Below are 15,232 nucleotides of genomic sequence, written 5' to 3' on the forward strand. Positions count from 1 at the left end.
AGCAAAGGGTGGAAACTAATCAAGGAGAGAAGGAACTTAGAACTAAAGAAAATTTCCTGACAGTTAAAACAATTATACTATGCAACAATTTGCCTCCAGAAGTTCCGAATGTTCCAACGGGAAGTTTTTAAGAAGATGTTGGATAACCATTTGTCTGAAGTATTATAGGGTTTCCTGCCTAGGCATTGCGTTGGACTAGAAAACCTCCAAAGTCCCTTCTAACTCTGTTATTCTGTTCTATTGTCTTATCCCTTTTGCAGCTGGTGTATGTGTATGTGGATAGCATTTCTTTTTTAGTCCTTCCATGACTGCATGAAAATTATTAATTCATTTTTTTATTGTTTGAAGGTTATCCTGGTTTTTAATTTGAACAGTCTTATACTCTTCATATTTTATATTCTTCCATTTTAGGTAAACTTTATTATCAAACAGATGCAAACAAGCAAAGAAACACAATAATAACTGCAATGAAAAATTACATGATATGAGCCTAAGAAACAATTTCATGATCATATCCCTATTTTTATCATTAGATGTTCCTTAGTGTTTAGATCTGGTCTCAGGATGATGATGTAGCACTTGGGGAAGAAGATGCAGATCAGCAGACCAGCACTTGAGGCCAAGATGGAGAAGACTTGCACGACCACCATGGGCTTTCCTTTAGTGGACAGGTAAATGGGCACAAAGAAGATCCAAACACTGCAGAAGACCAGCATGCTGACTGTGATCAGCTTGGCTTCATTGAAGACCCCAGGCAAATTTCTGGCCAGGAAAGCTATCATGAAACAAATGGCAGCTAGGAAACCCATGTAGCTGAGAACAACATAAAACATGATGACAGAACCTTCATTGCATTGAAGAATGATCTTTCCAGAGTGGGAATGCAGGTCAGATTCAGGGAATGGTGGAGAAATTCCCAGCCATAAGGCACAGATTAAAATTTGGCCAGTGGAACAAGAAAGAATGATAGAGTTGTCCAATCTCTTTGCAAACCATCCTGTCAACCTGTTCCTTAGGTTTGAGCCCAGGAAGGTGAACACCGCTGTGATTATTTTGGCCAATACGGAAGATACAGTTACTGAGAAGACAATGCTGAACACCGTTTGACGGAGAAGGCAGGTGGCTTTTCTTGGACGACCAATGAAGAAAAAGGAGGACAAGAAGCACAACAAGAGGGAAACCAGGAGGATATAGGAGAGTTTGGGGTTGTTGGCTTTGACAATGGGAGTTTCAAGGTATTTAAGGAATATTATTAAAACAAGACCAGTAGTTAAGAACAAGAGTATGGCAAAAGAGACCAAGATGATGCCCAGATGTTCTTTGTAGGATAGGAAGGTTATTCTTTTGGGGATACATTGGACTCGGTTCTCTGTTGGATAGTGATCATTCGGGCACTTGGTGCATTTTTCAGTATCTGAGAAAACAGAAAGTAAGACTTCTATTATAGATTTTCCTTTGACATTTCAAGGTCAACCAGTTATGCATCCCATGCATCCTAGGTTGTGCCACCCCTTCCAATGTAAACATCCAGTATTAAATGGATTAATGCTAATCCCTGGAGACTCCCACTCAATATTCTACTAGAGTGACAGCTGTGGGATAAACTCCTGATTTGTATTCATTTTAATTCTCATATTTACTATTAAATCAAGTAGCTTTAGGATTTTTCTTCCTTTTACTGTCAGGCCTGCATTTATATTCCTTTTAGAATTTTGGCCTCCAACACTTTCTCTTATTTCATTATGCTGTTTCATTAGTATAGTTGACGGGAGGGGGGAATAGAAGGAGTAGAATTGTGGAATGTATTGTTTTTCATTCTTTACTAGAAGCCAAGGTCATCCTTTGTCTCCATACTTTCACACCTGACCAGAAGCAGCTGGGTGGAGATGCCAGCGTGGAAGAAGAAGATTGGACCATGTGATGGACTGTGGGTGTGAGGACAAAATCATGAACTTTTAATTGTGTGGGATTCTGATGTAACTTCCCGAGTTAGAATCCCACAGCACAATGCCAACATGCCTGCCTTATTAAACTGGAACTTTAAGCATAGTTTTGCCTTCGACTCTGATTTAATTCTGCATGGTATTTGGAACGCTGACATTTACATTATCTATTATCTCCCTTTTGTGTTTCTTTTACTTTTGATAATTAAAATGAAAAGCAAATTATTTTTAATTGTTCAAATTATGTACACTAGACATACCTAGTGCTTTCAACTGATACAATTTAGCCTCCAGACCCCTTATCTGTCAACTGTCCCTTTGGCGAATAAAAAAAAGAAACTTTATTTTACAAAGAGTATACATTTTACTGAAGAAATCTGCATTGGCACATAAGAAGCAAAACCAGCTCTGGGATTCCTGCATAAAAACATGCAAAGTTCATTTTCCCTTTCCCCATAGGCCACCCACAGTCCATTACATCCACCAATCACTTCTGTTTATTTTGTTATGGGAACCAGCCAGTCACACTGTGACATCTGCTCTGGGTGTCATTGAAGGGGGAGCAATGTCTTATGGGAACTGGCAAATCTTGCCATCTCCCACACCCTTGCATTCCAATCCACCAACACATTTTCCTTTGTCAAGATGCGAGTGAAGTGGAATATAGATAAAAGTTTGAGTCAGTCTTGACATCATCATCTTTGCTGCTCATTTCTGAATTCTTTCTTGGGTCTCAGCCAATCCACTACTGACAATTGCTTTATCTTAAAAGCATCTCATTACAAAATATGTCAGTAAGGGGAAAAATGTATCTTTAAAAAAGCGCTTTGGTTTAAACGCTCTGGATGAATCCAGCTCCCCTGCCTGTCATGTCACCCACCTTCCTGAGTGGAGATGGTCCCCTCTGGACAAGGAACACAGTCATAGCAGCAAACTGGCTCTCCTTCCTGAGCCTGCTTGAAAAATCCAGGCTGACAATTCTCCACACATTTGGACTGAGGCAGAGGCTAAACATAAAAAGGGTATACCAAAGAAAATATATGAAGAGTCAAAATACATTGAAAATGGAAGTTTTCATTTACATACTAAATTTCTAAGAAGGATTGAACCGGAAGTTCTCCACCTGCACAGATGAGGAGGTGTGAGTTCTTAAAAGTCTCACATGAACTGTGTCTGACAAGCTAATTCGAAGATCCTTTTTGGATCAGAACCTTCCGGGGGGGGGATGAAGAAGGGGAAGCATCTCATCAGACCCAGAGGGACTGCAACAGGTCCATTGTAGGTCGGAGATTTGCTCTCTGAATCGGAATCAGGGAGGCAGCATCTCAACATGGCTGCACAAGAAGCTTACTTCAGGCCAAAGCAACTGAGCAATAGGGTGCAGGAGATGAAACGAAAGCCTGTTAAGAATATCTAATTAACCACAGTCATAAATCAGAATTTGGAAAAGGCAAAGAACCTTAAGAGTACAGATAATATTGATGGACAGATCGGGATTTTGGCAAAAAGAAAGAAAGAAGGGGAAAAATGGAGGATTGAATCACTAGCCCAAAAGGACCCATTTGCTTGAAACAATTTGGATAGAAAGGAGAAAGTAGAGAAGTGATAAACCCACTCAAACAGACTCAAACTCTAAATTTGATTTTGGATTTGAAAAGATTGTATTTTTAAAAGAAACTAGGAGGGTGAAATGTAAACCAAACATACTGAGGAGATTTGCTTCGTTCGAATTTCTTCTAACTAATATATCTTAAGCAACTCCAATTAATGAGAGGTAGAATGTAACAAGGGGAAAAATCAAGAAAAAACTATTTTCTCACTATTTTCTATTTTGGCAAAAAGAAAGAAAGAAGGGGAAAAATGGAGGGTTGAATCACTAGCTCAAAAAGAGCCTTTGCTTGAAACCTAATCTTGCCTGTGTGGCGAATGAAATGCGAAACTCTGAGCAGGAAGTTTTAATTAACCAATTGCCATAAATCAGAAGTTGGAAAAGCAGAAGACAAAGAGAAAAATAGTGGAGTTTGGCTGCATTCAAGTTTGTTCCAATTAATATATTTTGAGCAACTATAATGAATGAGAGATGGAAGATAACAAGGGGGAAAAATAAAATCAAGAAATGGGAAAATATGAAGGTTTTTTTTTGTGTGCTGAAGGGAGGACAAAAAATCAAGATGGTTCCTGCCTCTCTTCCTCTTCACATTAGTTGAATTAGCTAAATTTAAGGTGGACCAGAACTTTGAAATAAGAACTGTATAACTAACTTTAATTTTGGAACTGGACATTAAATTACCAAGGGGGGGGGGGGTTAAAATTAAAAGCTGGGAAAGTACAAATGTTTTTTTCTCATTTTTTGTTGCCGAAGAAAGAACAAAGGATCAAGATGGCTTCCACCTCTCTTCCTCTCCACATCAGCTGAACTAGCTAAATTTAAGGTGGACCAGAACTTTGAAATAAGAACTGTATATCTATCTAACTGTAACTTTGGAACTGGACATAATGGAAAAGTGGGAATTTGAGGAACTACGTGAAATTATAAAAAAATATGCATAAATCATTAAAATCAAGTCTAAATAGAATTTTGAAGTCAGATATTGAGGAGAAACAGGAAGTGAAGGAAGAAGTGAAGGAAGAAGAGGGGGGATAATAAAGGGGCATAAACAGTGGAAAATAAAAAGCAGATAAAATATTTCACTGGATTTGACAGTGGCTTGGGGAAAATTGATGAGGGTGGACATGTCAAAACAAAGAAAAGGGAGAAGACAGGAATAAAGAAGTGGGACAAAAGACTTACTAGGAAAAAAAATCAGACATTTAGAAATTGTTATATGGGAAATATAAAGCTGAGATATATGGTTTACTCCTATACATAATAATAAAAGTCAGTTGCTAACTCATTGAATATGATAATGAAGATATAATTAAATAAAGTTTAAAATATATGGAATATGGATAAATATGAAACTGTTATGTGGAAATTGTAAAGCAGAGGTATGTGATTCACTTTTATATATGATAATTAAACTTACAATACAATACAATAGCAGAGTTAAAAGGGAGCTTAGAGGTCTTCTAGTCCAACCCCCTGCCTAGGCAGGAAACCCTATACCATTTCAGACAAATGGCTATCCAACATCTTCTTAAAGACTTCCAGTGTTGGGGCATTCACAACTTCTGGAGGCAAGCTGTTCCACTGATTAATTGTTCTAACTGTCAGGAAATGTCTCCTCAGTTCTAAGTTGCTTCTCTCCTTGATTAGTTTCCACCCATTGCTTCTTATTCTACCCTCAGGTTCCTTGGAAAATAATTTGACTCCCTCTTCTTTGTGGCAACCCCTGAGATATTGGAACACTGGTCCTTCTTTCTATTAAACTAGACATACCCAGTTCCTGCAACTGTTCTTCATATGTTTTAGTTTCCAGTCCCCTAATCATCTTTGTTGCTCTTCTCTGCACTCTTTCTAGAGTCTCCACATCTTTTCTACATTGTGGCGACCAAAACTTAGTTGCTGATTGATTGAATATGACAATGGAAGAACAATTACGGTAAGTATGCATTAAAGTATATGAAATATGGACACATCTAGAACTCCTAAGATGATGAACAAAGTGAGATGTATACCGCTTGTTATTCTATATAGTAGATTAAAGGAATTGTAATGAACATTGAACAGTAAGGATTGTTATTTAAAGACAATTAAGGGAAAGGAAGAAGAGAGGGATAGGAGAGAGGCCCGGGGGGGGGAGGAGAGAAAGAAGGGGTGGAAAGGGGAGAGAGGAGAAGGAGAGAGGGAGGGGAAGTAGAGAAGAGAAGGATGATAGCTGGAAGAGAGGAGGTAGAGAGGAGGAGGAGAGAGGGAGAAGAAAGTCATGGATAAGGTACAAATATGGTGTATGGAGAGCAGAAGATCCAATAATCATTTTTGATGGTAAGACGAATTGATGTAAACATTTAATAATATGATGTTGGTTATGTAATAGTAAACATGTGGTTATTTGTTATGAAAATTAAAAAAATAAAAATTTTATATTAAAACATTTTTTGCAGGAAGGGACGTGGTGGCTCAGTGGCTAAGATGCTGAACTTGTCGATCAGAAAGGTCGGCAGTGTGGCGGTACAAATCACTATCACCGCATGGCTCAGTAGCTTAGCTTGTAGATCAGAAGGTTGGCAGTTCAGCGGTTCAAATCTCTAGCACTGTGTAACGGAGTGAACTCCCATTACTTGTCCCAGCTTCTGCCAACCTAGCATGTGAAAATTCAAGTAGAAAAATAGGAACCACTTTGGTGGGAAGATAACAGTGTTCCGTGCGCCTTTGGCATTTAGTCATGCCGGTCACATGACCATGGAGACATCTTCAGAAAGCACTAGCTCTTTGGCTTAGAAATGGAGATGAGCACTTCCCCCTAGAGTTGGGAATGACTACCACATGTGTGCAAGGGAAAACTTTGCAAAGATGATGCAAAAGAGCCATGATCTGTGCCCTAAAGAACCATCACCCAGCATCCTATGTTGGATATGGCTGAATCAGCTGAAAACATTGTTCCATATTATACACTCTGAAGCACACCTTGTAGAACTATAAGGGTTCTACTCCCCATATTCAATTCTCAGTGGAGATTATCAAGCTTGGTGACCAGGCTCAGAATACTTGAAATCAATGTGGAGATCATCCACCTTGGAGGCCAAACTTTCACTCACCTTGAGCAACTTTAGCCGTGACACAGCATTTTGGTTGATAAAAAGTCTCTGTCTTTCAAATCTCCCCAGTTGCTCTTTGATGGGATCTTCCTTAGGGAGAACCACCAAGCTCATGATATTCCAATCTGCTGCATAATCTCCATTTTGGTCCAAGTACACTTTCATGTTGGAAAGATTGCAAAACTCATTCTTCTCCAGAAAGGAATGAAACTATAATAGAAACATCCATGACTTTTAACTGCGGAAAACTTGGTTTCTTATGCCATGTAATATTTTCACATTCGATCCTTCTAATACAGAGATGATTCGGTGACTGGAGACTAAAACTTATGAAGAACGGTTGCTGGAATTGGATATGTCTAATTTAATAGAAAGAAGGACCAGGGGAGACATGATAGCAATGTTCCAATATCTCAGGGGTTGCCACAAAGAAGAGGAAGTCAAGCTATTCTCTAAAGCAGGACAAGAAACAATGGGTGGAAAGTAATCAAGGAGAGAAGCAACCTAGAAATAAGGAGAAGTTTCCTGACAGTGAGAACCATTAATAAGTAGAACAACTTGTAAATGATCCAACAGTGGAAGCTTTAAAGAGATTAGATAACCATTTGTGTGAAATGGTATAAGATTTCCTGCCTAAGCAAGGGGTTGGACTAGAAGACCTCCAAGGTCCCTTCCAACTCTGTTATTCTATTCTATTCTGTTCTGTTCTGTTCTGTTTGTTCTGTTCTATTTTATTCTCATAACTTTCAAATACTCATAGTTGGGAGAAAAAGTGTTCCTACTACCTCCTAAAGTGCAGAATAATGTTCAAACACATTTTTTCCAATCATGTATTGACAAAATACATACTGAGAAAATATAATTGACCAAATTTCTCAATTATAGTAAATGTTCTGCATAAAATGAACAAAGAAACAAAAACATAGAAGGTCATCAACAACAAGGGATTAACAGAAAGCATGGATATCTTTTTATAAAGTTACCGGACAATCTTCTTCCAGGTACATCAGTTGGAGAACATAACGAGATGAGCTAATTCTACTTCTTTGTAAGGTTAGGTTAAAATGAGCAGTATTTAATATCAAAATATAATTGTCATTGTACATTGATCATTATGCCCTGAGCAATTAGATTACCCAAACCTGCAGGTCATTGGTCGTACAAATTGCTTTATAAAGTCCCATCCATCTGTCTCATTTGGGTTACTTCTATAAAGGAACTAAGTTTTTATGGGTCCTTGTTGGGCCCCCATACCTGCCATGGCTGCAGCCTTTGAGCCATGAACTTTTCTCTGCCTTCTTTAATTGTCTTCCTGGATCTGGAAGAATAAGCATTCAAGGCATGGGCCAGAGTCTTTACAACACTGTAGAAATGGTAGTCATTTCTGATCTGATCTCGTTTGCTTTTCCTTTGGGTGTCTAGTGGCGCTTTCTGGGTACATCTTCTCCGGCCTTTGACAGAGAAGATGTGCTTTGAAAAAGAACAATGAAAAGTCTCTAGTGTCGCTTCCACAAAGATAATTTCCTCAAAGGCGTCATCCTTTGGCCATTTCTTTTCCTGAACACGAAAACTCCAAATACTATGGATGTATTTGTGAAATTTTTGAATTTCCTTTGGTAATTGTTCAAAGAGTGTGACAATCCAGATTTTCCCTTCAATGGGTGGTGGCAAACCTTCAAGCATGAAATGGACCTTCTGAAATCCATTAGACATGCTATTATAGTCTGTAAGGAAAACAAAGACATTGACTTGTTTCCACTTAAGGATGGCATCCCCGAGGGGGGCTGTAAGTCTAGTCATTGACATTTTTTGAGATATAAAAACACAAATTCCATTGCTGAGAAGCAAAGGAGTTAAAGTCCTCATGAAATTCTCCCCATACTCTGTGTCTGGAGCAAAGAGACCAATCAAGGTCCATCTGAAATGGAGGAGCAGTTGGACGATTGCTGGGTACTGGATCCTGTTTTTGGGTGCCATCCGGTAGAAAAAGGAGAACTGACTTTTATCACGCTGAGCCTCTGAAAAAAATCGATAACTGATCTGGAAAAAAAAACCAATGAAGAATGCTTTGTTATATTGGGAGTAATATCAAATCCAAAACATTAGCTTTTAATTAATCCCATTTTGTTCTCAAGAAAATATCAGTCTGTTGTTGATTAGCCCTAATCACAACTCAGATTACAAAACAACATAACATTAACAAGATCGTATATAAAAATAAAATGCACAAATTAAGTAAAAAGGAATAAGAATAAAAATGCAAATGTATTTATGCAAATTTATGTATGTGTATGTATGTGTACATAACACAAAGAAACCAACATTTACAGATCTCAACTGAAGTGTTTTAGAATGTAGAAAAACAGAGGAGGAAGGGACCTTGGAGATCTTCTAGTCCAACCCCCTGTTGGAGGAAACTCTACAACATTTCAGATAAATGGTTGTCCAATCTGTTCTTAAAAACTTTCAGTGTTTGAGCATTCTGTTATTCCACTGTTTGAGCATTCTGTTATTCCACTGTTGGAGCAGCAGGTTGTTCCACTGATTAATTGTTCTAATTATCAGGAATGTATCCTTACTTCTAGGTTGTATCTCTCCTTGATTAGTTTCCATCCATTGTTTCTTGTCCTGCCTTCAGTTGCTTTGGAGAATAGCTTGACTCCCTCTTCTTTGTGGCAACCCCTGAGATATCAGAAGACTGCTATCATGTCTCCCCTTGTCCTTCTTTTCATTAAACTAGACAATTCCAGCAATCGTTTTTCATCTGTTTTAGCCTCCAGTACCCTAATCAATAGCAATAGCAATAGCAGTTAGACGTATATACCGCTTCATAGGGCTTTCAGCCGTCTCTAAGCAGAGTCAGCATATTGCCCCCATAGTCTGGGTCCTCATTTTACCCACCTTGGAAGGATGGAAGGCTGAGGCAACCTTGAGCCGGTGAGATTTGAACCGCCGAACTGCAGCTAACAGTCAGCTGAAGTGGCGGCAGTACTGCACTCTAACCACTGCGCCACCTCTGCTCTTTGTTGCTCTTCTCTGCACTCTTTCTAGAGTCTAGAACATGTTTTTTACATCGTGGAAACCAAAACTGGATGCAGTATTCCAAGTGTGGCCTTACCAAGGCATTATAAAGTGGTATTTGGGCTAATACCATGTACAAAACATAAGCTTCCTGTAATTGCTACACTTTGCTTTTATACAGAAGATATTTTGATACGACATAAAGCCTCTCCTCATCTTTACAAGTATGCAGAAGAAGCCCCTAAAGCAATGGGATCATGAGTAGATTGGATTGGACAGTGGATTCCAATATCTAGCCATATAGCTACAACTGCCATGGTGAAAAGCACTCTTGGATTCCATAGAACATATGTACGGTTGGATCTATTAGTCACTTACCCCTTCCCTTTACTAGACAAAGAAAGACATACACAAACCTGTGGGACTTTGTAGGTTCCTGCTAATGTTGACATCTGGATGGAGATGTCCCTGTCAGCTCCGTCAATAAGAGCCAAAAGGTTGTCTTTCCTTCCACAGCTGTAGTTGGGAACATTGGCTTCTCCAGTTGAGAGCATGTCCAGCAAGGCGTCTGAAGTGACGAGGGTGTTCAAATAGTTGTCATGGATGTTGTAGCCAAGTGTGAGATTGCACAGCAGCTGCGGATCCTTCTTGATGAATCGAATGCCGAAAATGAAAGGCAGCATACTTGGCAGATTAATGTATCTAGTACTGTGGAAATATGTTTATGTTATCATCATTATCATAAACAGGAACAACAAAATGATTTTTAAATATTCCTCTTTTTCTCCACAGCCCTATTCAATTTTAAGCCAATGATGATCACAACCGGAGATAAATGATATAGAATTTAATTTTTATGAGTGTTGAGAATATTGGTAGTCATCCAATAGGTTAATAGTCACAAATATCTCATTATTTGTAGTAGAGCTGATTTTCATATTTGGAATAACTAGGATTCAAAATAATTCAACTATTAAAGTAGTGCCACTATTAAAGCTAGAACATGGATGAATAAGTCAGTCAACAAAACACACTTGAAATTACATCCTCCTTATTCCTATGAGTAGAGGCATTTAAAATGGGTTGGCAGAGGCAACTAAAATCATTTCAAAAAGTGCATGAAATAGAATTCAGAATTCAAAGGATGAACTCAGAACTTGAAAAGGAGAACGTCCTCTGGACTTCTGTGTCTCTTTTTCTTGGGTATTTTTAAAGTTCCTTCTGCCCCATCTTTGCATTTGAGACTCACACAAATTAGGCAAAAATGGGAGAGCCCTAGAAATCAACAGGATCGAAGAACATACACCTGCCTTGCAATTTAAGAACAAGTGAAAGAAGAAGAAAGGAAGAAGAGTGTTAGAAATGCAGATGGAGGGAATGCAGCTCAATCACACTGCATGACTTACGGAAGAGAAGAAATATAACGAGCACCATTGAACTGTAACAGATCAAGTGAAGGTTTGGTTGCAGTGACAACCACACTAATGAGATGGTCTCCTGCCCTGTACAAGTCCCATGGAGTTCGTCTGTCATTCAGCTTCAAAGTCGGTGGGCATTTGCTTCTGAGCCTCCCAGAATTTCTCCGGGTTAGCACAAACAGGAGCATCAGAAGGAGAAGCACAAGATCCATTCCTCCTTAGCCTGAATCAGCCACGTCTCGGTTTCTAAACCACAAGAAGAGTTAGAAGAATTAAAAGCACAAGAGGGAAATGCCAGTTCCTTTCCTGATTTGGACAAAGAGAAACCTAGGGAAAAATACATCCAAGAGCACAGCTCCTGCCTGTCTCCAAACCTGTGATAAACAACCAGCATAACTAGTGTCATTTATCCTTTTCTGATGCAAGATCCCTTCCATGTTGCTTCAGTCTGTTTACATCAAAGACAACTAATGGAAAAGTAGCAGAAGAGGTCTCAAAGACAGGATAATTACAGTCAGAAGCAACTTCTCCTCTGAGATCCTAAACTTCTTCAAAGACCAGGATAATTAAAGTTTAGAAGCAACTTCTCCTCTGAGATCCTAAACTTTTTCAAAGACCAGGATAATTACAGTTTAGAAGCAACTTCTCTGATATCATAAACGTCTTCAAGTTTATATGGGGAAAGCTGCAGCCAGGGAAAAGAACATTACCATATTTTTTTAAGTATAAGACGCACCAAGGTTTTGAACAGGCAATTTAAAAGTAGGTAGGTAGATAGAGGGAGAGAAAAGGAGAGAAAGAAAGAGAGAGAAATACAGTAGGTAGGTAGGGAGAGGTAGGTAGATAAAGGGATAGAGAGAGAGATAAATAAAGAGAGTTGGACAAATACAGTAGGTATGTAGGGAGAGAGAGAGAGTTTCATTTCATTTTTTTCATTTATACTTTATTTGTATGCCGCCCTTTTCCCTGAGGGGACTCAGGGCGGCTCACAATTGAAGGGGGGGGGGGAGACAGACAGGTTACAAAACATAGAGTCATACACCATTAAAAACACAACAGTCACACCATTCGAGTGGGGTTACAAGTCGTTAGCCCCAGGCCTGTTGGAACAGCCAGCTTTTAAGGGCTATGTGGAAAGTCTGGAGGGTGGTGAGGGTACGAATCTCCACGGGGAGTTCGTTCCAGAGGGTCGGAGCAGCCACCAAGAAGGCTCTCCTCCGGGTAGTTGCCAGTCGACATTGGCTGGCTGATGGAATTCGGAGGAGGCCTAATCTATGCGATCTTATTGGTCTAGAGGAGGTAATTGGCAGTAGGCGGTCTCTCAAGTACCCAGATCCAATACCATGAAGGGCTTTGTAGGTGACAACTAGCACCTTGAAGCGTACCCGGAGATCAACAGGCAGCCAGTGCAGCTCGCGGAGGATAGGTGTTACGTGGGTGAATCGAGGGGCACCCACGATTGCTCGCGCGGCCACATTCTGGACCAGCTGAAGTCGCCGAATACTCTTCAAGGGCAGCCCCATGTAGAGCACGTTGCAGTATTCCAGCCTAGAGGTCACAAGGACACGAGTGACTGTTGTGAGTGCCTCCCGGTTCAGGTAGGGACGCAACTGGTGCACCAGGCGAAACTGGGCAAATGCCCCCCTGGTCACAGCTGACAAATGATGTTCGAAGGTCAGCTGTGGGTCCAGGAGGACTCCCAAGTTGCGAACCCTATCTGAGGGGTGTAAAATTTGACCCCCCCAGCCTGAGAGATGGAACACTTGGCCAATTAGTGGGAGGGAAGCACAGCAGCCACTCGGTTTTATCTGGGTTGAGTACAAGCTTGTTAACCCCCATCCAGTCTCTAACGGCCTCAAGGCCCTGGCTCATCACGTCCATCGCTTCATTGAGTTGGCACGGGGCGGACAGATACAACTGTGTATCGTCCGCATACTGGTGGTATTTTATCCCGTGCCGTCGAATGATCTCGCCCAGCGGTTTCATGTAGATATTGAAAAGAAGGGGGGACAGGACCGAACCCTGCAGCACCCCATATGTTAGGGGCCTAGGGGTCGATCTCTGCCCTCCAACTAACACCGACTGCGACCTGTCCGAGAGGTAGGAGGAGAACCACTGTAAGACAATGCCTCCCACCCCCACCTCCCGCAGTCGTCGCAGAAGGATACCATGGTCGATGGTATCGAAAGCCGCAGAGAGGTCAAGGAGCACTAGGATGGAGGCATAACCTCCATCCCTGGCTCTCCAGAGATCATCGGTCAATGCGACCAAAGCAGTTTCCGTGCTGTAGCCAGGCCTGAAGCCTGACTGGAATGGATCCAGATAGCTGGTTTCCTCCAAGGACCGCTGGAGCTGAAAGGCCACCACCTTCTCAACAACCTTTCCCACAGTAGGTAGGTAGGGAGATGTTTCCAGGTGTATTTATCCATGTGCTGGAGAAGGAAATCACTGACAATCTGCAGCACCTTAAGACGTTTCTGCTGGCATAGCACTTGATCAGTGTAATTCTCATCAATCAGTTAAAGAGCTTTCCAAAAGGAAAAAAAGTTTTTGCACTCTGCAAATCTCCCAAAAACAGTTTTTGCACTCTGCAAACCCCCCCAAAATGGCCCTTTTTCGTGAAAACAAGCCCATTTTCGCCAAAAAAAAAAGAGGCATGAATAGCCTTGGGGGGCTTGCAGAGTGCTCCTGGGAGGTTGGCGCCAAAAATGAGCAAAAAGCAGCCTGTTTCATGTCAATAAGCCTGGAGTCTTATAGAGTGCTGCTGGGGGCTGCGGGGGTCAAAAGCGGCCATTTCTTGCTCATTTCTGCCCTCCAAAGCCCTCAGGAGCTCTCTGAAAGCCTCCATAAGGGTATGCACGGCCATTTTGGTGAAGGGGTGGGGCTTCAGGAGGCAAAAAATGCTGTATTTGATGTATAAGACACACCCAGATTTTCAGCCTCTTTTTTGAGGAAAAATATATCTTATACTCCAAAAAGCCGAGGTGGTGCAGTGGTTAAATGCAGCACTGCAGGCTACTTCAGCTGACTGCAGTTCTGCAGTTCAGCTGTTCAAATCTCACTGGCTCAGGGCTGACTCAGCCTTCCATCCTTCCGAGGTGGGTAAAATGAGGACCCGGATTGTTGGGGGCAATATGCTGACTCTGTAAACCGGTCAGAGAGGGCTGAAAGCCCTATGAAGCAGTATATAAGTCTAACTGCTATTGCTAAAATACGGTAGTTAAAAATCACAGTAACATTTTTGGGGCACTGTTGCTTATGGTCCTTCCTGCCAGGGCATGTCCTTGATCCCTGTTAAGAATGTTTGGGGTTTTCTTTTCTATTAGATCTCCATATATCATTCCCAAATTACAGCTGATTTTAAAATTGCTAAGCCTGAAGTGAAATTCTTCTTACCATCTGTTTAGACCCATTTCGCTGATGGGTTAAACAAAGAAATTTACCAGCATTGGGTGAACCGTAGACCTCCCTGTAGACTGCAGCCCTGGTATGAAGTGGCTGCTGATGTGGAAATTGACCTGGCCAGGCTGAATTACCAAGGGGAGAGTGAGGGTGAAAAATCCCCCACTGCCAACCTCCCCCCCAGGAGCCCTGAAAGGAGGGAAAAGTGGATCTGCAAACAAACCAAAACCCTTCATGTGTTTCCGCTGTGGGAAGGAGGGGCATCGTGCAGTTAATTGCTGAGTCAAGATGACCTAAAAGGCCCCCCCTCAGAGAGAGAAGAGGCTGGAAAAACCACCCAGCAAGAGGAAAGAACCTGCCCTGAAGGGGAAGGAACCTCCTCAGCGTTTCAGCCCTGGTGAAGGGAGGGAGGACACCCCCAACTCTTCGGAAGGAAGTGACTCTGACGATGAACGCTGGGTAAGTTCCCGATCGGGACCCATGACTATTCCAGTTGAGCTTAGGGTGCCCTCTTCTGGCGTTTAAGAAATAGGGTAACCACCGGCCATAAATCCATTAAAAAAAAACCAATTCGCCGCTAGATTCTTCTGTTCTTTGGTTTCAATTAGCTTAAGTTTTAGTGCGGACCGTCTCTCTTTGAGTAATAAAATCAGCTTACCAGTTGAATCCACTTAGACCATTCTTAGGGGCAACCTGCATTTTCAGTTAGCATACAGCTAATCCAGAAAGGAGTTGGCAGGAGGGGTTAAT

General features: G+C 41.2%; 1 protein-coding gene across 1 annotated transcript; it reads right to left on the reverse strand.

Annotated features, from left to right (window-relative positions):
• Nucleotides 1-509: 509 nt before the first annotated feature.
• On the reverse strand, nucleotides 510-14,493 carry LOC148047276 (vomeronasal type-2 receptor 26-like). Its single transcript, XM_087708025.1, has 5 exons — nucleotides 14,477-14,493; nucleotides 10,079-10,370; nucleotides 6,642-6,851; nucleotides 2,824-2,950; nucleotides 510-1,414 (listed from the first exon to the last, which is right to left on the reverse strand). Exons 1-5 carry the CDS (start codon nucleotides 14,491-14,493, stop codon nucleotides 510-512), a joined length of 1,551 nt encoding a protein of 516 aa, XP_087564151.1.
• Nucleotides 14,494-15,232: the final 739 nt, after the last annotated feature.

This window comes from Thamnophis sirtalis, unplaced genomic scaffold (assembly GCF_051295495.1).
Source record: "Thamnophis sirtalis isolate CommonGarterSnake01/CBP01778 unplaced genomic scaffold, rThaSir2_p1.2 scaffold_3, whole genome shotgun sequence".
NCBI lineage: Eukaryota > Metazoa > Chordata > Lepidosauria > Squamata > Natricidae > Thamnophis > Thamnophis sirtalis.